Source organism: Protopterus annectens, chromosome 4.part0 (assembly GCF_019279795.1).
Source record: "Protopterus annectens isolate FY-2018-M chromosome 4.part0, PAN1.0, whole genome shotgun sequence".
Taxonomy (NCBI): Eukaryota; Metazoa; Chordata; order Ceratodontiformes; family Protopteridae; genus Protopterus; species Protopterus annectens.
In genome coordinates this window covers 168,352,359-168,377,273 of record NC_056733.1, presented here as the reverse complement: position 1 = coordinate 168,377,273, position 24,915 = coordinate 168,352,359, and the positions used below count along the sequence as shown (strand labels likewise).

The 24,915-nt window shown below is 37.6% G+C and overlaps 1 protein-coding gene across 1 annotated transcript in view; it reads left to right on the top strand.

Moving 5' to 3' along the window:
• Window positions 1-24,915, top strand: part of LOC122799228 (protein SCO1 homolog, mitochondrial) — a gene marked incomplete at its 5' end in the record, with an annotated part of 284,525 nt that overhangs the window by 33,108 nt on the left and 226,502 nt on the right. Inside the window, 1 exon segment of the mRNA XM_044068150.1 lies at window positions 8,345-8,542. Within this exon segment, the coding sequence (XP_043924085.1) occupies window positions 8,345-8,542 (198 nt within the window).

The window sequence follows — 24,915 nt, the reverse complement described above, 5'->3', positions numbered from 1 at the left end:
AATCCACTGTATGATAGTTTTTACTAACATATATGCCAAAAGAGATCCAAAGAAGCAGAATTAAAATAATTCTAAGAGAAAAACACAATGCATATTATTCCCTAGGATCTGTTAGGCAGCTGTGGGAAATTTTTTTTCTTGAGGCATTGAATACGCTGAGAATTTAGGAATGCTCCATTTCTAGTTTGATGGTCCCAATTTTGAGCAGTTTTTTCACAACAATAGTTTCGGTCCTTTACTGAATGCCAAGTGTTGTTGTTGTTAAGCCGTTTTGTAGAATATAGGGTATCTATTTTTAAATGCTAATGATTTGTTCAAGCAAGATACATGCCACATGGTTCCCTTTCTTACAAAGAGTTCATTTTTAATGTTTTCAACACTAAAAAAAATTGAGAATATGTATCTTATCCTCTTTGGATAAGACATTAAATCAAAGCCTTAGTTTGTGATAGCTAGGTGGATGTAAAAGATCCATGGCACGTATTGAATACAGTAAGGGGGCCTTTATTTATGTACAAAATAACTTTTATTTATAAAATATTATAAAATATTTGCAATCATGCTAAATTTTCATCCCTGTTAGACCCCCACTCCTTTTTCCATAACCACTATCTGAATTTACTTAGTGTTAAATATATTAATATTGTTGCTGAAATCCTTTTACCATTAAACACAGTTTAATTTATTATTTCTTTCCTTGTAGCCCATATAATGTAAAATAACTTTTTATCTATTCTTTTAACACATTTTTTTATTTTTGTTCTTGTATCAATATTTAATCCATATCCATGTTTATTTTATCCACTTGGTTTATATCTTCAAATAAATCTTATTTACATAGTTTCCCCATAACGTTTTTACTTTTTTTTTTTACATTTCAAAATCACATGTTCGTCATTTCTTTTTTTTGACAATGTAAACATATTCTTTCACGTTTTCTTTTTATATGGCATATTTCCTTGTACTGGCAATTTATTACCAGTTTCCACAAAAAAATCTTGACATTCTACTTTCTGATTACACAATTTGCTGCTTATTTTTATAGCTTTAATTTTTTTCATCTATTAATTTTTCCCATGGTTTTACATAGTAATGTTTTATCATTACATTCTTATACCATGCTTTTCTGGCTTTCTATATCATCAGCTTTTATTTTCCACAAAAATATTTTTTTTATTGGTAACATTTTATTTCTTCATTTGTACACTTTTTTTTTTCTCTTGTACTCTTTTTTTTAACCATACCCCCAAATTTATCATACTTGCATTTATGCAATTTTACTACTAATTATCTATTTCATTTATCCACTTTTAAAACTTTGTACAAATTTTGTACAAATTTAATGAAGCAGTGTATACCACTGGGTTAATTAACCTTAAATATCCTTCTTTATTTAAATAAAATTTTTTTTTGACTGGATTTACTCTAGAACTCCATATAAGTGAAACAAATGTCTGCAGTAATTATTTTTCAAATACTCTTGGCAACATAAATACACTTGCTAATTATTCTAATTTCCCATCAGTACTGAATTTTATCAAATAATCCTTTTTTCTGAATGATAATTTATATGTTCTCCAGAAAAAGTCAGTTTCATTCATTGTAAAATATATACCTATGATCTTTACTACATCACCTAAATCTTTACTTTTCTCTTTATTTAAAGCCACCCATATCATCTCTAGACATTCATCTGTGCAAATTATTTCTTCTGTTATCCAAATTTTGATTTTTGCAATTATGTCATCTGTATATGTCAATAGAACTGGAATTCTTAACCCTTCACGTGTTGTACACCCCACCACCTTTATTTTGTAATTTATTTCACATACTATCACATTCATAAATGCAAAGAGTGTACAACTTATTGGACATCTGTGTCATACCCCACTGTTCATATGTACCTCTTGGCTTAAACAGCCATTTACAAGTATTTTTATTTTATTACTCTATGCTGACATGCATAATTTCTCATCTTTCTCACTTATATTATATTCTTTCATTATTATCCATAAGATTTCACTTCCAGGTGTGTTTAATACCTTATTAAGGTCTCCTACATAATTCTTTATACACAAAACCTTCATTAACCATTCGTTCAAAATATTTAAAAATCTATATATTTTTGCCAGTCTCTTACATTTTTATACATTTCATACCCTATTCTGTCTGGTCCTGCAGCTATAACTATATTTACTTGTCCTAATACTTTATCTAGCTCATTTAAAGAAATCTCCTTTTCCAACTCTTTATTCTCTTTTTCTTTTAACTTTTTACTTTCCATGTTTTTTCACTACCTTCTTTATTTCTTTAAACATTTCTTGTACATATTGTACTACACTATTCATAATCTTCTCCTGACTTCTTTCTATTTTTCCTTTTACATTTTTTTTATTATTCTCATTATACTAGCATGTTCCTTTACTAATCTGATTAAGTAACTCAGTACTTAAATATATTTACTTATCTAACAGCTCTTGGATTTTTTCTTGACTTCTTTCATATAATTATTTTCTTTTGTACTTTCTATCATTATATTTTTTTATATTTTTCTTTCTCTATTTTTCTCACATCATATTGCCACTGTAAAAAAAATATATATGTTTTATATTTTTTCCTTAAATGTCATCCACCATTCAGAACAATTTTTATAAAATGTTCTCAGAGTAATATGATCTTTTCCATAACTGTATTACTAATGTCTTTCCTTCATTCCATGATTTCTCGTTTATCCTTTTTTATTCCTTTGCCTATTTTTATATATTCCTGGTTTTCTTTTATCTCTAGCAATATTACAAGATGACCAGAAAATCCTGTTTCAGCTACCTCCCCTTCTATAAGTAAACATTCTGATACTATAAAATACTCTTTCAGTTCTATATGCACCCCTTTTGTAAGTCCATAAATTTATGCCTCAGAGTTTTAACTTACCACTTTACAACTTCCAACATTTTTCTCATATTTCCTTTGTTTTTATGATTGCTTCTTAAATAGTCTCCTATTATTATGTTATTGTCTTTCGGCTTTTCCTGGTTAGGGGTCGCCACAGTGGAACTCCGGTCCTCTAATGATTGGCAGTAGATTTTCACGAATGCCAAGGTGCCAGCTCAACGTTCAACCTTCAATGAAGGCATGCCCATTTACGCATGCCTTTCGAACGCCCACCCAACCGCGGGGAGGACATGCAGACTCCACACAGAAAGCACTCCCCGCACTCCAGCCGAGAATCGAACAGGAGAACCTCTTGCTGTGAGGCAACAACGCTACCGCTGCACCACCGCGGTTGTACAGTCTCCTATTATTATAATATTCATATTTATTACTGCATAGTCTAAAATCTGACGATATAAGCTTTCCCTGTCTTTGCAGTTAGTATAAACATGTAATGTAATTCTACATACTTATTCTTTCCATTTTAAATCTGCAATGGTTAATCTTTTCATTTTTGTTAAAGTTACATCTAATATCTTTATGGTTTTTCTGCAGAATTCAGCTATTCCAGAACATCTGTCATTTCCCAAATTCCAGATTATCTTTCATCCCCATAGTTTCTCGTAGTAATCCTTCTACATTTGTTAAAAATCTCTTCTCTTCTAATATAATTACATTGACATTGCATGTATTATTCCACTCCAAAATGCATATTCTTTTAACTATGTTCTTAATACTGTTCACATTTAGAGAAAGCACTCTAAAGCTTTTTCTCTTTTCCTTAGATTCATGATTTCATAAGTTCATAGCTAATTACTTAGCTACCTTTCTTAATGGGCCATTTTAAGCCCAACCAATTTCCTTCTCAAAGGTGAGAATCAAAGACTGTACCTTGTGTCTGAGAGTCAGACATGTTAACCATTATACCAAGCCCCAATCTTTAGCTGTATATATCCTTTTTCATCCATTTTCTTTTTTTCTTTTGTACATATCCTTTTTTCCTTTTTCGGTCTTTTACCAGTAGTAATATTTTTTCCATGTTCCTTCTAAACAGTTTGTCTTCATCAGTCACTTCAGAACTTTCTTCTATGTCCTTTTATTTTTTCTCATCTAATTTTTCTTCTCTTTCTACTACTTCTAAAGTTTCTCTGTTCATTTTCTTCCTTTTCTTTTTTTCTTGCTGTTTTCATTTTTGCATCCTTCCATAAATTTATTACATGTATAACATTTCATTTCACATTTTTTGCATCATGTCCCATTTCCCCACAAAGGTAGCATTTTCTTTTGTCACCATTACTTATCAAATCTCCTCATCTTCTATACAAGAAACATGTTTTAGGTTGTCCCCAGTGTTTTACAATACCCCTATTCCCCTATACATTTATCATGTTTGGTGTATGTATAATTTGTTCTCTTTCTATTTTTAACACAATCCCAGCCATCAGTCCATAAACCCCTTTTTCATAAACTTTTGCAATGTCCAGTACTTCTTTACATAAAGCTTTCAAATGTCCTTTCATAGTCTCTCTTTCTACATCTGTTCGAAAGTGTGCTTGAGGCTGTTTCCCCATTTACTTTTATCACATAAAGATTACATGGGTTACAGTCTTCAAGAAAAATTTCCATTTAAAAAACAATCTCAAATATAATGTTGATTTGTTAATGAGAATAAATGCTCTTACCTCATGTGCTTTTACACCCAAAGGAGTTATTAAATTGTTCCATACTTTATACCTTTCCTTTTCTTTATCTTCTTTACTTTGAATCTTTACCAGGTACGTTTGTTTTTCATTTTTTTCTGCCTCCTTTTCTGCTACTCAACTTTTGCCTTCTTTTACTTTCTTTGCATATGTTGTCTTTTCCATCTCACCACTATTCCTCAGGATCATCTCTGCATCCTCCTCCTGTATTTTCCTCCATAATGTCCCCCAGGAAACATCTCCTTCATTTTCTGGCTCACTGTGCACCACCATTTCTTTAACTAGATCATACCACAACCCTCCCAACTGGAGGGTTGTAATTGTACATCCATCATTTGCTGACTCATCTCTATCAAACAGGTTTTTTTGAAACATTTCTTCAGAATCCTGCACACGTCCTCCAGTCTCCGTATTTGCTTTCCTCAATCATTTCTTTCATTACTCCATCTCCTCCTCTCCCCATCTGCCTCCATGTTTCTCCGGGCCGCATCTGTACCTGGAACAGAAACAGAAAGTGGTCCTCCAAAATGGTTCCCACTCAAAACTATGAAGAGTTGGGGAAGTTCTCCAGTGTCCTGGCCAAATTTCTTCTTGTTAGTATGAATATCACCTTGAGTTTCCCCTAAGAGGCCATTGGCCTAGAAGAATTAACCCAGTCAAAGTATAAATAAGTTAAATAAATGGTTATAATTATCTAAGCGTACTTAAAGTTTGATCATTATAGAAACTACATCATAGCCAACACCCACAAAAATCTTATGTTTTATAAATCAAAGTCTTGTTTAAATGCTAACAACAAGTAAAACTTTTGTGTTTTTAGGTGTACAACTTTTTATCTTAATAAATGATTTAAGATAATAAATGCAGTGTGGATTCTAAAAAAAAGAAAAAAAAAACTACTTTTAACATAATGTTTTGTGGATTCTTAAAACAGTCATGTAAAACATGGAGAGTAATCACCATCTGGAAGTCTCAGTTCTGAATGAATGTCTCCTATATCCAAATTTAAGTATTTACTGAGAAATGACCATAAGTGTAGGATTGTGCACGTTAGGGCTTCCCTGACATACTTTTCACTTCAAACCCAAATTCCAGTTTGGAACCAGACCACCATTTCCTCTTGGAGTGCAGTCATTCCCCTGTCTGAGGTCAGATTAACATGAGTCAGGAGCATACCTCTCAATTTATGGACACTGGAAATAGGAACCATGGTCCTTGAAAATCTAAAGCCATCCAGGTGAAGCAGCGCTCTTCCCTAACCATATTTAAACATGAACTGGACTGGTGGATGTGAAACCAGAATATTCATCCCTGGTCTGTCATCTGTATTTCTAATGGACAGAGGCAACCTGTAAATGCTTGACCAACCATGCTCTAACCTGCATATAACCGTTAAGCTGTTTCCCTAAAAATAACCTCTATGACAAATAAAAAAAAAAATAAAAAAAAAAGAAACCCTTGGTGGATACATTTGGAAAGCTTGGCTAAGTTTGTAGGGGAACTTGTGGTCGTTAGTCTGTTATATACCCAAGAACCTATAAAATTGTGACATTTAATTAGCACAACATTTGAATGTCCAATAGCACATAACTCCTCTTTACTTATCAGAGGGACAGTGTAACATGTGTAGACTTTAATGAACTATATCACAAAATTCTACCACACCAGGTAATTTATTTTTGCTTCAGAAAAAGTGAGTTGTAAGATGTGTGTCCTTTTTCTTTAAATTATTGTTGCCACTAGTAGGTTTGTCATGTAGTGTGGTTTTCTGTGTACTAGACAGCTTAAAAACACATGGGGTGAGGGGATTCAGAAAATTGTGTGAAGGGGTAAATCAAGCATGAAGACTGGGACTGTTGAGCATAAGCACACTACCACCATTTGTTGCTGTAGGTGTGGCTAGTTAATGTTAGTACACTGGGTTTTATGAAACAGTCTGTTCTTGAAAAGACACGAGTTAGATACAGTGCTTCCCTTTGTGTTTCTGGTGGACAATGATATATGGTTATTAGTTACATATTGTATATGTGTATCTGTTGTGTGTGCATTTTTGGAATGCAGTGGTATTGAAGATGCTAATGTACATTGCTGAAGTTGTTTATACTTGTGTGTGTGTCTGAGTGATTGTGACAGAAGATGTGTAGTATGTTGTGCAGGGTTATTTATGTGTGTGTGGTGCCCTCAGAGCAATGGACAGCTGTGAGCATATATGTCTGTCTGCTGGACATGGTGTTGGTGAGTGAGTACGTGAGTGAGTGTCTTAGCAGAGAGTTGCAAAGCACAGCAGGAGTGACACCTGTTGCCTTGCTGGGGAAGACACAAGTGTCAATTTAGGGGACTTGCTGCAGCAGCTGGGGGTGCCCTGAACTCACATTCTTCAATAGCTTTATTCCCCCTTAGACATTGAAGCCACGTTTTGTGGAGAGATGTGCAAAGCTTGATGATTCACTAGTTTTTGAGTGTGTGTGTGTGTGTGTGTGTGTGTGTGTGTGTGTGTGTGTGTGTGTGTGTGTGTGTATATATGGCTATGTGGAGGTGAGTCTTTGTAAATGGGGTGTGGTTGTTAATCATAGTGCAGTGGAGAATTAGAGAAAAATTATGGTCATACCTGAATGATACCCTGGAGTAGTCAACAGGTGTCAGTATAGTGGGTCAGATTTCATGGCTACCAACCTTACAGCCACAATATAGCCGCTTGGTGTGTTCCCTAATAGGCATCATAGTATAGAGAAGTTGGCAGTTATCTGTGATTCCATAGTACACTGCATGTATATGTGTGTAGTGCAGCTGATGTATGAGTGCTCGGTAATAAGTGTACTATGACAGGTTTGTGAGAATGGATACTTGTAAACAGGTACAGGTTTTAACTGATATGAGTGGAATAAACTGAACAACATGGAAATGAATGGAATTTTCACAAAGTATCAGTCCCACATGGATTATGGGTGGTGCCATGAAAGGTTGCCTGCCTTACACTAACAGTTATTTACTGCTGCATGACGTTGTACAAAGTACCTTAGTTGCTGCCTATAGATTACTGTCCACATCTTCACCAAACATTATAAAATGGAAGTGCAGTCAAGGAAGACAGGCTTGTGTGTGTCTGTGCTAAAGGTGATTCTGTAATTTCCACTTCCCTGGGGTGTTGCTTGGGATTCTACCCAGATGTAGTTATTTGTTGTTCATTGTCCCTTCCTGAAGAAAATACATTTACCTTAACAGTAGATCATTTAAAATAATTTATTGTAACAGTAAAGCTTCCCTCTTCCCCATGTGAGAACTTTTGTGCAGTCACATTTTTATAATTGCTGCATTTGTGTAAGGTGCTTCTCTGTATTTGTTGTATGTTTTGTGTATGCTTAATATTCTGTTCATTGTTGGCTGTCTATCTTCTGTGGCATTAGCACTGGCTACATATGGAGTCTCATGTTGCCTGTGTCAGTATGTTCACATGTGCAAAACCAGAACTTCTGTCCTAGAGAAAATACGAAGAGCTGACGAAACTGTCTGGGAAACGGAAATGTTGAGTGGTTTACTAGTATACTTATCTGTCCTCACAGTTCTGCTGTTTTGGGCAAGTACCTTATTCAGTAGTACATTTTCCCAGTATTTAGAAAATTTATCTTTGCAGCTTGAATTTGCAAGGGATGGAAATAGCATTTGCCGTCTGAAATTAAAGTTATTGATATACTATTTGTATTTTGAAATTTCAGCACTGGAGAAGGAGCGAACTAGATCAATGGGAAGACCAGCACTTGGAGGTCCTTTTTCTCTGATTGATCATACTGGACGGAGAAGAACAAGTCAGGATTACTTAGGCCAATGGTTGTTGATTTACTTTGGATTCACACACTGCCCTGATGTCTGTCCTGAGGAGATGGAAAAAATGGTGGAAGTGGTGGACGAAATTGGTAATTTGAAAAAGTGTCTGCATGTAGCTTTACATTATGAAATTCATTCTTTTTTATAAAAAAAATGTATTTATCTCATTAGACGCTTCTGATTATTTTACTCTTAAGTTAACATTTGATGATTGAAACTCTTCACATAAACAGTTAACGCAATATGTATTGTACTAGAAAGTTAACATTTACATGAATTTACTAAACACAAGGAAAGTTGTCTCTGTGCCAAAGCGCAAATAAATAAAACAAAGGCACAGCAATTCCAGCTAAAGTGTTAGTATTCTTTAATCTCACAAACCACAGAAGGTAAACTCCACACAAAAAAAATGCTGCAACAATTATCCTTTACGTTTTCGTCAGCTAACTTCATCAGAATGAAGTAACCATATCAGTTCCACCCTATATATACGTGTGTGATTTGATTTAATCCAATCAAGTCTTCCAACCCATTAAATACACTTAATTGAATAAATAGTGTTAACAGCATAAATATGAAAGAAAGGCTTCTACTGTAAAATTTCACCTGTTACTAAAATCACAAATAGTAGGTAATACATGTAAAATAAATAGTACATATAAAACATATAAATAAGTTATATAAATAACATATACAAATGTTAAAGAATATATAACTTAAATAGATACAAAAAACATTTTTTAAAGGCTGCTGAATACTATGATGAATAAGAATTCTATACAATCGCACCATCTTGTGGTGATAATTCATAAAATTAATACAAAGGGTACAATTGATTTTTAAAATAGGGATAACTGTTTTTCCATTTTAATAATGAATGTTGTTATTCAACGTTCAATGTAAAATGAAGTGTTAAAAAATTAAAAAAAAAATATATATATATAATGTTATAATTTTGCAGATCTTAATTTCAAAACAAGTTTTAAAGAAACCATTTCATTGAGACCGAGGGGGGTGGCTACTGGCATCTAATATTATTTGCCAATATAACTCTTTGTATTCCAAACAAGCTTCCCATGTTCCTCCCCTGGGATCTACAGGAACCACTTCTATAACAAAGAACTGAAATTTCACCTGATCACATACTAATGTATGTTTGTATAAGGCATTATTAACATTTCTTTTCCTCATGTCATAATTATGTTCAAATATCCTTTGCTTTAATTTTCTCTCTGTTTTACCAATGTAGAAGGAATCGCATGCTTCACATACTGCAATATATACTACACCACTAGTGTTACAATTTGCAAAGCCCTTGGTTGTAATAAGTCTACCTCTACTTTTTAAAAATTCCGTCACATTACAGCAATAAGGATTGTTTCCACACTTACTTGTCCCTCTTTTGTGGGATTTATGTGAGCCATAATTGGCTCCTTCTATAATATTCTTAATGTTATTACCTTTTCTGTATGTTAATCTAAGAGGCTGTTCAAAGTTCAGCTTCAAATCCGTTAGACTGGCAAATTTATTCCATTCCTTGTTAATATTGTTTCTAACCAAGTAAAACTTCCCATCATATGTGATGGTCAAAGCTGACTGATATTGTTTCCTGGCTGGGTGATTTTCTTTGTTTGTGTTTGATATACATACTGCATCACCAATGTTTCCTAGAATGGGTGAAAATCTGGTCATCCTTGCATTAACCACCTCTCCAATGGTATTTTGTAAAAGATCACCTGGATAGCCCCTTTCCTTAAACATATTTGAGATATATTCACATTCTTGTTTAAAATCATGCTCGTCCGAGGTCATTCTACTTGCTCTCACCAGCTGTCCTTTAACAATTGCCTTCTTTTGGTGTGGCGGGTGAGAGTTAGTATAGTGTAGGTATGTATTAGAAAAGGTTCCTTTCCTATAAACGTTAGATTTAAAACCTGTGTTGGTTCTCTGAATGTTCACATCTAAAAAAACAAAGCTCACTGAAATCAACATTATAAGTAAACTTTAAAAATTCGGTTGTATTTGAAATGAATTCATAAAATTCAGAAAATTTTTCCATTGTACTATTCCAGAAAAGACATGTATCATCAAAAAAACGTCCATAATAATTCCAACACTGTTGGAACTCTGAATTGAAAACAAACTTGTTCTCCTAATGTAATAAAATAATGCTGGCATATTTACATGAATTTATTCAGAATCTTTAGAGAAAATTTACACATTGCTTTGATTAGAATCCATTGCTAGGGATAAGACTTTATACTCAACCCAGTACCATATTGTGGAAAAAATGAAATGCTCTTTGAATTTTCCCAGATTAGCTTTTGTATGACTTCACATTCTGTGATATTGAAACTATTAATATCCCATGGGAACTTGAGCCTATGAAGTTAACCATAGATGCTGGTGGCACAGTGAAGTGATGTCAGTGTTATATGAAAGTAGAATTTTCATGATTGTCACTCTCATTGTGTGTGTGTATACACTCATATGTATATTTCTGTGTGTACATGTGTATGTGTGCATATAATACACACACACACACACACACACACACACATATATATATATATATATATATATATATATATATATATATATATATACACACATACACACACTCGTATGTATATTTCTGTGTGTACATGTGTATGCATACATATACTATATAATTTATATACGTATATATATTTATACATGTAGGTGTAATGTATGTGTGTGTGTGTGTGATGGGGAGACAATCCCAAAATATGTCAAGGATGGATGGCTGGATAGCAGCTTTGACATAATACTTGCTGTAAAAGGGTTGTATGTATTGCTCTTTGCGTAGTTTTTTTTTTCCGACTGTCCCACCTGTTTGTGTGTCCTGTAGCAATGTCCCTGTTTTCCACAATTTTGCACACACCTTAATGCAAAAAAAATGCATCATCATCCCCTTTGGCAGTACCCAGAGCAAACAGTCAGTGGTGAGAGATCTGGGCACACAACTCGACAAGAGCCTTAACTTCAATAACCATGTCTCCACAGTGGCAAAAAGGGCATTTTATATTGCTCATCTCATAAGTAAGGGCATTACCTCCAGAAAAAACAACCCCCCTGTACTCTTCCCTCATCAGGCCAATATAGAGTACAACGCTGCCTTTGGTATGTTTCTTTCCAAACTCCTGCAGAAATTGGAGACCACAGAGATTTCTTACAAAGAAAATTCAAGGTCTTTGAGCTCTGTCTTAATGCGGACAGCCTGAAATCATTGTCACTTTACTCTGTGTCTTGCAGACTGCTCAGAGGTGACCTGTATCTTACATATAGATATCTCTCTGACTCGGCTTTAATGGAAATGCTGCACATTTGCAAATCAAGTGACACACAGTTTACTCACTCAGAGGACCTTAACCTGGTATGTGACATCAACAGAACTTGCTGAAGAGGCAAATTTGTCTCAGAGGTTGCCCGACCTTTGGAACATGCTTCCTGTTAATGTTAAACAAAGCCCCTTGTTGGTCCTGTTTTAGTGTAATTTGGATGACTGGATGGGTAACCGGAAATTCACCCTGTGGGATCCACCTGTGTCCCTCTTGGACAGGGGCAGTAGGTGTTGATTTTAGTGTTTGCTTGAACCAGACACCCTTGGGAACATGGGTTGAACTTAAAATTGTTCTGTGTCTATTACTTATTCCTCATCTGTACTTCATTTTCAGAATGATCGTGACCCCTTTACAGATCACTCTCACTCTGGGTTTGACAAATTTAAAGAGATGCATGCTATCTGCAAGCTGTGGCAACAGTGGAGTAGTTAGTGTTACTTCTCAATGTATGTATGGGTTTTAACTTCCTCATAATGGTTACAGGATGCTACTCTCCTGCATAAGATTTGTACATTTTACCCAGTGTATTTTCCTTTCAAAGAAATTGTGCTTTGAGAGAACAGTTTCCTGCTGGTTATGTGTTTGCATGCTGATAGTCACATTTCTGACCTACATTTTCAGAAATATATTTTGGTGTAATCCAGAGTATTTAAAAAGATCCATGAAATGATAGAATAGGTTACCTTGGGGATTTTCAGGTATTAACTTTCTTGCAAAGTGGCACATAATGAGATGATGAAGTTGTAATAAGGCTTTTTTATGCACCTGTTAAAGAACAGCTCTGGACAGAGACTGAAAAAAAAATGTTGATCATATGCCCTTTTGGCACTAAGGGTAGTTCAAGAATACGTTATCATTTACTCTGCTCCAAAGTAACATGGTTAGGTCAGTCACATTGATGTGATGTTCAGTTTTTTGAGCCAAGGTTGTTTCTTCTTTCTTCTTCCTCCTACAATGTATTATGGTTTTCCACAGCATTGTAGAGAAGGGTAGTAAAACTAATGAAGGGCCTGCATAATAAAATATTTAAAATGCAATGGAAAAACTTGATGATAGCCTTTGAGTGGACAACAGAATTGGTACAGTCCAGGACGTTGATACATTTTAGATGAAGATTTGCTTGAACAATAGGACACCAGTTGATGAGAGACGTTAGTCAGCTGAGGGATAATGAGAAAAAACATTTTTCAGACAGTATGTAGTAGAATACATGGGAAGAAGAAGAATGCTCCTGAGAGAAGTCATGGTTAACAGTACAATGAGATTCTGCACAAAACAGAAGTAGGATTGCATTTAGGCAGTACAGGGACATGAGCAGTAGGTAGGATCAAGTTTTATGTGGGTTTATAGGATCTGCTTATCAAGTAATTAGTTTAGTGGATAAACATGAATAGTTGGAAGTGATACTGTTTTGTCTTTAAAGTCTGCTTCTGTGACTCTTTGACTCATGACTGTAACAGTAATAAAGCTCATCATTCTCTAACTTTCTCTAGTTTTTGTGACTTTTCATTGTACTTAATGTGATCTATTTCATTGTTTTAATTTTTTTGGCTCCTATGTATCAAACCAGTAGTTGCCATTGGGGTGATGTTCATCGTGTTTCACTGTTGCAGTCATTACACTTGGGTTATCCTGCTGGCAGGCTACCTACAGTCGGCCTGAATTCCAAAGTCCTGGTCCGGCGTCGGTTGCTGTTGCCTCTTCCCGGACGTCAGTGCACTACGGGTGTAAAAGATGCAGCCAATGCCATTTTCTTCTGTCTTTCTTGCCGCACGGTGCCCGAAGCAAAAGCAGTTTGCAAGTGCCGGTCGGCCGACTCCTGAGATTTTCGAAAACAAATTTCAGATCCGAAGTCCTCAATAAAGCTAAGTACCCCATTGGGGAAACTTTTTTCTTGCTCCAGACCGATGTCAGAAAAAGTTAACAATTGTATTTCTTGTGGGAAGCAAATACCTCATAAGGATTTTCATTCTTAGTGTATTCCTTGCCTAGGCCCTGACCACGATGTTGCTAGCTGTCGGTTTTGTGCTAGATTTAACCAAGGCACTATTAAGCGTCGGTACGATTTTGCCTTTCATTACTTTGGCCGAAGGTTTAATTATATAATGCCGTCGGAACAGCCGACGACCGTAGTTTATAAAAAGCGCAAGGAAAAGGAAAAGGACAGGCATCTGAGGTCCAAAACAGACGACGAGGCCTCCGCTAGGCCAGTCGCTGGTTCACTGGTTCTCAGTGAGGCGCTTTCGCAGCCTCTGACGCCCGCTACCTCAGAGCCACAGGCCGCTGCCGACTCCCACGTGGAGACAGCTAGGCCTCTGGATACTCAAGGTATTAGACACTCGGAAACTGTTCCCTCAGATGGGTTCGGAGCCGCTGAGCAGGCATCGGCTTCTGAGTGTGTTTTCAGACCTACACAGTTATATGTTAAGCCAACCTCAGCTTCCAAAGCAAAGATTAAAACAGCTTTAAAGACAAAGAAACAAGTACAGCATTTTCCTGGACAGACTTCCATGCCTAAGAAACAGATGCTTAAAATGGCCGAAGACTTAATTACTTTGATTAGGGGTTCCCATCCCCCTCCTGATAAGAGGCCTAGGCAAGACACAGAATATGATTCCTCTGATCAGGTTTCTATTTCCTCTGACTCCTCTTCAGAACAGGAATACTCTCTGCCTCCCTATGAGGATTCTGATGCTGAAGAATCTATTCCTTCAGCTTTCCCTCCTGAGGATTATTCTTTTGGGGAAACCCTGCATACCATGAGGGAGCATTTCCATTGGGAGAGCCAAGATTACTCAGAATCAAAGAAAAGGCTTAGAGACTTTCTTCTACTACCCCAGCATAGACCTCTTGCTATTCCACCTCTTCTAGACATTGTAGATGATGTATTCTCAGAGTCCAGCCTTATAAAACCCTGCTGCTGACCCAGAAACAATATCTCAGGGTCCCAAAGGGGTCATGGCCTCTACTGCTAAAAACCCTGTTCCCTCGGATAGGGATTCTAAGTCACAGGACAGATGGGGGAAAAATGTTTACACTTCTGCTACCTTGGCTGTAAGGGCTTTAAATTGTTAGTTTCATATGCTTAAATGTCAGCAATACTTAATGTCACTGCTAAAACAGAAAATGTTGACAAATTCTGAATGTTCTGAAAACAAGGAAATGCAGGATTTATTGCATGCAGCTGAACAAGTGGGAAAGCATACTTTGCAATGTGGTTTTGATTCACTGGAGGCCTCTTGTAGGGCCGTTGTTACAGGTTCTGTTATTAGAAGGCATGCTTGTTTAAAGGAACAGAATCTGCCTGATAATGTTAAAGCAAAATTATTGGATGCTCCATTACAGCATGATATTTGTTTGGTGTTAAGGCAGAAGAGGTGTTGAAGAAAATGGAGGATAAAGCGAAATCTATGCAGACAGTAAAGGATTTCTTACAGGTACAACCTCCCAGATTTAGCAGGAACTGGCCTTCTAAGGATTGGTCCTTTCCAGTGTCAGACAGGCCACAAAGAGGCAGATACAGACACCCTAGAGGCAGACAACAACCCCAGGGATCATACAGGCTCAAACGATGGGGTGCTACTACCTCCAAAAGTGGAGAAGACAAATCACAGCCATATAGGAAACAGTCCCAGTGACTTTCCTCTGCCAATGCCAAGCACTTATCTTTTGGCAGCACCTTTAGGGGGAAAGCTAGCACTTTTTTCACAAAATTGGCACATGATCACCCTGGTCAAATGGGTCTTAAGCATAGTCTCTCATGGCTACAGGTTCCACTTTCACACCCTTCCAAAGGCAAAAGGTATGCCAGACCTGCCACACAATCAATGGGCAGAGGCACAAAAACAAGTTTCATCTCTCATGGACATGAGGGCTGTTCAGCCATTACCACAGCAAGAGCAGGGATAAGGATTTTACTCAAGACTTTTCTTAGTACCCAGAAAGGACAAAGCTTGGAGACCAATTCTGGACCTGTCTGTTCTAAACACTTTTCTGGACGTTCCAAAATTCAAAATGTTGACTCTGCAGCAGCTTCTGCCCATGCTGGGCAAGAAGGCTTGGCTTGTAACTTTGGACCTCAAAGAGGCATACCTGCATGTCCCAATCAGGCAATCTTGCAGAAGATACGTCAGATTCATAGCTGGCGAAATGCACTACCAATTCTCTGCACTGCCCTTTGGCTTATCTACTGCGCCCAGGGTCTTCACAAAATGCCTGGCAAACAGTAATTACATTTTGCAGACAAAGAGGAGTTCAAATATATCCCTACTTGGACGACTGCCCTATTCAAGCAGAGAACAAAGACATTCTACTAAAGCATCTGGCGTTTGTAAAACGATTACTAATTTGCCTAGGGTACACAGTAAACAAAAAGAAATCAAAACTAGTACCCTCTCAAGAGATAATATTCCTGGGTGCAAGCTTAAATACAACTGCCCAGATGGCTTATCTCATGCCAGACAAACAAAGGCAACTGATTTCATACTTCAAACGCATGGCAACAAAGACCCAGTTATCTGCAAGAAAAATTCTGCAGGCTTTGGGCTTCATGGCATTTTGCATTCTGCTAATTCCTTATGCAAGACTGCATATGAGGAAGCTACAATGGTACCTAAAAAGTGTTTGGACTCAACATCACCACAGCCTGGGAACATTAATTACTCTCATTCCCTGCCTACAACAGGAGTTTCGATGGTGGGCACAGGTCTGTCACCACAACAAGGGACAGCCATTCACCTTACCCACAGCCAGGCAGACACTAACAACGGATGCATCAGATTATGCCTGGGGGGCCCACATGGCAGGAAAATGTATTCAGGGCACATGGCCCACAAGCCAAATGCATCTGCATATCAATCCAAAAGCGATGCTAGCTGTACAGAATGCCCTGATGGCCTTCAAGGATTTACTCCATCCAGGACAACTGCTGATAAAAACGGACAATACTACAGTCATGTGGTACATAAACAAGCAAGGCAGCACTCATTCCTACCCCTTCTGCAGACAAGCCATGACGTTGTGGAACACAGCATTAACTTATCAAGTGCTCCTGCAAGCACAATTCCTGCGAGGAAAAACAAATACTCTGGCAGACGAACTAAGCAGAAACCTCAAGGACCCCCACGAGTGGAAACTAGATCCACAAGTCTTCAGCATGATAACAAGGAAATGGGGATGCCCAGACATAGATCTATTTGCCTCCCCTCGCAACTGCCAACTACAGAGATTCTGCACAAGGACTCATCACAAACAAGCATGGAAAGTGGATGCTCTATCATTCAGCTGGAAAACCCTTACAGTTTATGCCTTTCCTCCTTTGCCTCTCCTCCCCAAGGTACTCCTAAAGGTCAGACAAGAGAAGCCAAAAATGATACTGATTGCCCCAGACTGGCCACGCCAGCACTGGTATCCAATCCTAAAGAACTTGTCTCAAGGCCCAGCCTGGACATTACCTCAAATTCCTCATCTACTGACCCAACAAAACAATCAGATCCTGCCCAGCCAACTCAGAACACTAAATCTGGCTGCATGGCGGATATTATAACCACTCAGGACACACCTCTTTCTAAAGCAGTTATGGATGTTATTTTGGAGGCCAGGAGGCCCAGCCCCAGAAAATCTTATGCAGGAAAATGGAAGAGATTCTGTGCTTGGAACCAGGCACAAAGAATTGACACACTTGTACCAAATATTCCTCAGATTTTGCAATACCTAACTGAGATGCTGGACAAAGGCCTATCCTTTTCATCAATTAAGATCCACGCCTCTGCCATTTCAGCTCATTACAATACAGACCCACCTATTTTTTCACATCCACTCCCGAGGCAGTACCTCAGAGGGGCCAAAAACATAAGACCTCCAAGGAGAGCACCAATACCTACATGGGACCTCAATTTTGTCTTGGAAAAGCTCACACTGCCTCCTTTTGAGCCAGCCAATACAGCCGACATAAAGTTCTTATCATGGAAAACAGCTCTTCTCCTAGCAAAAACTTCAGCAAGAAGAGTCTCAGAGTTACAGGCATTAATGGCTGTGGAACCTTTTATTATTTTCCATCTGGACAGGGTTTCTCTAAGGACAAACCCAACATTTATGCCTAAGGTAGTGTCCAGTGTGGCTCTAAACCAAACTATTCATTTGCCTACTTCTATCCAAACCCACAGAATAAAGGGGAGAGACTTCTGAATTCTTTGGACATACACAGACAGCTACGCTTCTCCTTGGACAAAGCTAAAGCTTTCAGAAAGACTGAGCAACTTTTAGTGGCATATGCTGCAGAATCACAAGGAAAGGCTATTTCAAAGCAGACTATTTCAAAATGGATAGGCCACTGCATTTGTTTCTGCTATTCACAACATGGCAAATCACTGCCTAAGGGCATTAGGCCACATTCTACCAGAGCAGCAGCCACTTCAGCAGCCTTCCTCAGAGGAGTACCAACCAAGGATATTTTGGAGGCTGCAACTTGGACTTCAGTGCACACTTTTACAAAGCACTACCACTTACCTCTTTACTCTAAATCCAGAGCAGGCTTTGCCACTGCAGTTCTGCAGGGCCTCATAGCCACTCCTAATTCCATTTAGGCTCAGCCACCCAACCTCAGCTTTGGGATTCAACCCAAGTGTAATGACTGCAACAGTGAAACACGATGAACATAGTACAGTTGTGTACCTACCGTAAATGTAGATGTTCAAGTGTGTATTCACTGTTGCAGTCCAGGTTACCCTCCACCCCCCTTTTCATTGCTGGGACTTATCTGTACTTCTCTATTCAATACAACCTATGTGTGGTGTATTTGCTTGTAGATGAAGGTAATGTTTATGTTAGTGCATGCTTTTTATAAGCAGAATTTTTAGCCTACCCTTTTGGGGGCAGCTGACATCTGGGGCAAGAAAAACTGAAGAAAATGGCGGTGGCTGCATCTTTTTATACCCCTGCCGCACGACAGCAACCGACGCCGTACCAGGACTTTGGAATTCAGGCCGACTGCGGGTAGCTTGCCAGTAATGACTGCAACAGTGAATACACTCAAACATCTACATTTATGGTAGGTGCACAACTGTACTTCATTCTTCATCCTGGACTCATGAAGTCCCTTTTGACCCCCCCCCCCAAGACATAATCCAGAAGCCTGCTTTTGTCTTAGAGGTGATTGAGGTGTCTTACTGCAGCATTTTACCTGCAGTCACAGAAAGTTTTTATTTATATGCCCTGCCCGTTTCTCCAGCGTAGGGCCTGAGATAACAGTGATGCTAAGCCTAAGAATGTCTGTCAGTGTGTGCCCTTGGTATTTGTCAACATGAGATGTATGCCCCTGATGTCACTATAAGTCTCCCTGCTTAAAAACCTTGCTCACCATTTGGGATAGGTGAGCAAGTAAAATACTGCCCTTCATATCCCTCACCAGTCGGATTCTGAAATGCTAGGTTCACTAGTCAAACCTAGGCAGCCTTGATTGCAGTCGGCCCCCAGCCCTCCAAAAAAGTAGTATTATTTTAGTAGCATTCATTTTTAGCCTGTGAAAAGTTCTATTTATTTTGTAATCCTTTGCTCCTGTAACACCACTAACAGAGCATGTTGCCTTACCTTTGGCATTATTTTTATTGACAGCTGTTGCTGTTGGCAATGTTTGAGGTGGACCACAAGATGGAGGTAGAGTGCTGAAAGAGCACTTACATTTTCATGAGTACAAGTTTCAGTGAACATGTTCTGTTTAGAAAACTCAAGATTTTAGTGAGTGCAGTTTTTAAAAAGTTTAGATTTTAATGACACTAACTTGTATGATTTTGTGTGTTAATGTTCTGAAGACTAAACAGACGTTTTAACTGTTTTCAGGAGAAGCCTGCGAAAGTACAGTAGCACATTATAAGATAGCAACATGCGAGTCTTATCGGGAACATGCACATTCTGTAGATTAATTTATGGCAGGAAAAAGAACATTAGAGACACTGTGTATACCTGCTGAACAGAAAAATATTATAAATGCACCAGGAAAAATGCGGGTGGTGCAGAACAAATTTGTCTTACAGTGAAGTATTACATGGATTTTTGCAGATGGTTTGCCTTTGTAGGAAACAGAATAGACAGAGGCAAATATGCTTAATTGCAAGTGGTGTTATACGGCATGATTGAGCTAAAATATTCATGACGTGACTGTGGGAATAATGTACATATACAATACAGTAGACTATGGAATGATAGGTGCTATGATAGTAGAGGTACCTTCACCATTGTGTTTTCATTTTACTTGGCAAAATGAGTGAAATAAATTGGGTTCCTTTGTCAGCAGCTCTATGCTTGGATTAAAAACGTTCGATACAGAAACAGAAATTGACACTAGATAAGCATTCTGAGTGACTATAGAGACAGACAGAGACTACTTAGAAATGAATTAGTGTAAGTTTAGCATGAGCTAGTATAACTATTAGAAACTTGAGTAGAAAATAAAATTCCTGATACTATAGAAAAACTTACAGTGGGAATAATTGGATATGAAGCTATCAGGAGTGGTAGAAACAGTAATGATGAGGTAATGCATGGACATAGCCAGGAATTCAGTAAGTGTAATTTAAGTGAGTTTTTGAACAGCGTAATAGTGGAGGCAGAAGATAAAGCAGGGGAAGGTTATTCCAGGATATAGCTACGTTTTGGGAGAATAGTGCTTTTCCTGCAGTGTTGTTAGCCTTAGAGATGCAAAAGAGTGGTTTGTCAGTGGAGCGAAGGGGACGATTTGATTTGTAGGGCTTGAGTAGGTGACAGTGCTATGGTTCTATCGGGATGTCTCACAATATTGTAGGCAATGATTAGTTGATGGTAATTGAGTAGTTGGGGAAATTCTAGCCATTGTAGATTCTTTAGAGCCTGACAGTGATGTTAGCGAACTTGGCAGTTTTGTTGTAACGTCACGAGTCTAGCATGATCATGTTTTCTGATATGTGTAAAGATTGGTGCCGCGTACATTTGGACAATAGATGGGTTTGGGCTAGGGAGATTCTCGCTTTTTTTGAGAGAAAGTTTTTGTGTCTGTATAGTGTTCCCATTTTTTATGGACTTTTTTGATGGTTTGTGAAATGTGGACATCAAACTGTTGTTTTTTGTCAGTTTCTACACCCAGGAGTTTGGTGTGATCAGAGGGGGGGATGATAGTACCATTTTTAGAAGTGATTGAGAAGGATAGAGAGGTAGGAATAGATTTGTTGGGGGTGAAACAAACCAATTTAGTCTTTTTGGGATTTAGGATAAGTTGGATCTGAGTAATCCAACTTTCTACTAAACTAAAGGAATCCTGAGTGAGTTGTTGTAACGTGGTAAGTGAGGGTGCAGAGCAGATAAGAGTCTGATCGTCTTCGTACTGTATGAGTCTATCATGGTGGGTGGAGGTATGAAGATTGTTAGTAAAAATTGAGAAAAGAAGAGGACCTAATATAGAGCCTTGTGGTACACCTGTGGTTGTTGGGAGTAGAGGAGATGGTAAACCTTGCCATTGGATAGACTATTGCCTATCTGACAGATAAGTTTTAAACCAGGCAGTAGTTGGAGGGGCAAAGGCTACAGAGGCAAGGGTGTCTAGAAGTAAGGAGTGTGAGATCATGTCAGATGTTTTGAAGAGGTCTAAAAATATAGCAGATACAAAGTTGTTGTTTTTGTGTTGGTTTACCAGGTTAGTAAAAGAGAGAAGAGCAGTTGTGCTATGGTGTTGCCGAAAGCCATGTTGTGTGGAGGAGAAAAGATTGTGTGAGTTTAGGAAATTCATTACTTGGGAGTATATACATTTTTTGAGTAGTTTAGATAGACAGGATAGAATCGCAATTGGACGATAATTAGATAAATAATAGGAATTGCCACCTTTGTAAAGTGGAATAATATGTGAAACTTTCCATAGTTGAGGGATGTAGGCTTCCTGTATGGAGCAATTGACAAGGATGGGTACAGGGTAAGAAATGGACTCAGAAGCTATTTTGAGGAAGTTAGCAGGAAGATTGTCTGCAGCAAGGGTGGTAGGCTTCAGTTTTAGGAGGAGTTTTTTAATAGTAGAGGTAGGAACAGATGAGAGAGAGTAAAGGAGGGGATGTTATCAGGATATTTTGTGGAGATATCTGAAAGTTTGTTTTTGGATAGTTCGGAGGATAAAGTCAGGATAGATTCGGTAAAGTGTTGATTAAATTGGGAGGCTATGTCTTTAGTATTGTTGATGGAGGTGGGAGTTGGAGTGGTGGTTTTACCTGGTTTTAAGAATGAATTGATAGTATGCAAAAACTGAGTGTGTCTTGAGTGATTATTTTGGGCAGCAAGGAAATAATTCTGTTTATCCAATTTAGTTTGTGTCTTGGCCTGATTTCTGAGTTTTTGGTAGTTTTGTTTGGCTAGGCTAGTGTTTTCTATTTTCCACATTTTCCAAGCCTTGTCTGTAGACTTCAGTAGGGCTCTTGTAGTTTGTCTTAACTCTAACTTTCCTAATGGGTACGACTACATTTAAGACATTAATGAAAGTGCTATTAAAGTAGTCAACGGCCTGGTCTAAACTTAGGGTTTTAAGTGGTTCCCAGTTACATTGTTTTAGAATGGAGTTATGATCCTGTATATTTAGTTTGCGGTCATCTCTGACTTGTCTGAAAGCTATGGGCTTCGGTAAGTTGGTATGTTTACAAAGGAGGACTGTGGGGAGATGGTCACTTAGAATGTCTGGTAGGCATCCTGTCTGGTAGCTTTGTTTAGAGCAATTGACTAGCGTCCAGTCTAGTATAATTTTTTTTTTTTTTTATCTATTCTAGTGGGTTCTTGGATGAGTTGGGAAAAACCAAAGAGATTGATGTGGTCAGTGGGGTTGTTAGAGTTGCATGCTAACCAGTCAGTATTTAGGTCACCTAGTAGGATGGTTTCCTTGTAGGTAAAGGGGTTTGTAGGGGGTTTTATGTTGAGTGTACAGGATAGCAATTCCACCTCCCTTCTTGCTTACTCTATCCTGTCTTAATATATTATAGCCTGGTGGAAGGATTTCCTCATGTTGGGTGTTTGGTTTTAGCCAGGTGTCAGTAATGGTTAGTATGTCTGGGGAGTAGTGGGCTGTAAATGCATGTAGGTCAGGAAGTTTGTTAGATATACTCCTTAGTGTTGATATTAAGTATTGATAGGTCAGAGGTTTGTTTGGTTGATAGAGTGTTAAGTGGTCCTGGGTTTGGGTGTATGTCTCCTGAAGTGAGTAGTTTCTTTGTGATAAACAGTATATATTTAATAGTGTGTGATATTCCGACCCAAGTGATATTTTTCTAGTGTAAGAAGTGGTTATGTGAAACTTATATATGCGTAGTATTGAGTTGTCTTTAAATAATGTGGCAGTGATAGGGAAATCTGAGGGTGTGTTTGATTTTGTGTAAGTATGTGTTATATGGAATGCAGTGTTTTCTAATGTTGTGTTAGTATGAATGGTTGTGATGTAGGTTAGGTATGTGAGTGTAAAACAAAGAATCCCTAGTCTGAGATGCATTTTTTTGAAAGAGTGGTGGTTGGATACTATTGGTGGTATGGTTTGAGTGTGGTGGGAAGAGTAAAGGTATGCTGGTAGGTACTAAATTTGTATTCGTGAAAAGTTAGTGGGGAAAGTAAGGCCCAACATAAACTAACAAAAAAAACAAATAGAAACACTTCAGTGTTTTTAATACTAGCAAAGAATTATGTAGTATTGTACAAGTAACTCCACAATATCAGTTTACAAATTTAAAATACTTATAACAATAAAATATCAGACTACAGTGTTTAAACAATAAAGAAAAAAATACCCTTGTATCTATGATATCATAAAACTGTACATTGTTAACAAAAAATATAAATCTAAGCATAAAGTCCCAAAAGGGAAGCAAAATCCAGGATACATCCTGCTAAAACAGTACCTTGACACAACAATAAAATGTCTCACAGTTTGAATAATGTTGTCGCTTGAAATAATCCAACTATAATAGGGATGATCGTGAAGAGAAGTGACTAAATTTGTCCAACTAAACATGTCCCAACAAAACAGAACAGCACCATGAACTCAGAACTCAATACAGCATAAAAAAGTTCCAGTAAGCACAGCCGTTAATTTGAATAATCCAAAATATTGTGTTCACTATATATATATATATATATATATATATATATATATATATATATATGTATATATATATATATATGGGTTCACTTCAAAATCCTGAAAGCTCAAAATCCTGAACTCAAAATCCTGAAAGCTCAAAATACCGAAAACTCATAATATTGAATCTCATAATACCGAAAAACATACAGGACACCAACACTGATGTGTGATTGTGCGGACATTCGGGTTAGGGCATGGGTCAGGTAAGTGTGCGATTGTGACGGTGGTTAGGGGTGGGTTAAGTGAGTTAGGGTTAGGGCATGTGTGTGTGTGTGTGTGTGTGTGTGTGTGTGTGTGTGTGTGTGTGTGTGTGTAATATATATATATATATATATATATATATATATATATATATATATATATATATATATATATATATATATATATATATATATATATATATATATATATATATATATATATATACACACACACAACATACATATAAAATCCAAATGTATCTGGCAAACTCTGGTACCCTAAGGTTATTTTAAGTGTATATGTAGGTTAAGGGTTCAGTGGACAAGCATTTACAGACTGCCTCTGTCCATTAAAAACACAGGTGCCAGACCAGGATTGAATTTCAGATTCTCCATCCACTGGTCCAAGCTATGCTTAATTAGGGTTGGAGAAGAACTCTGTTTCAAATGGACTGGAAGCCTGTCCCAGAGAAGGGATAGCTTCTGAAACACAAACCTGTCCCTCCAGGATGTCCTATCTGTGTCACAAGCAAAGTTCATATCCCTATATCAGGTAATCATGATGCCTTATGTTCTCCAGGTATGCAGATGGTCTACAAAAGTGGGATCCAAGGATGCCTTGTATGCCAGTTACAGATCACCCCTCAACACTCTGTAGAACCTAGATGTACTGGAATAGGGCTTTGAGGTGATTTTCATATAACAGCTAAACATTGCATATACTTGCCCCCACACCTACAAACACACACACACACACACACACACAC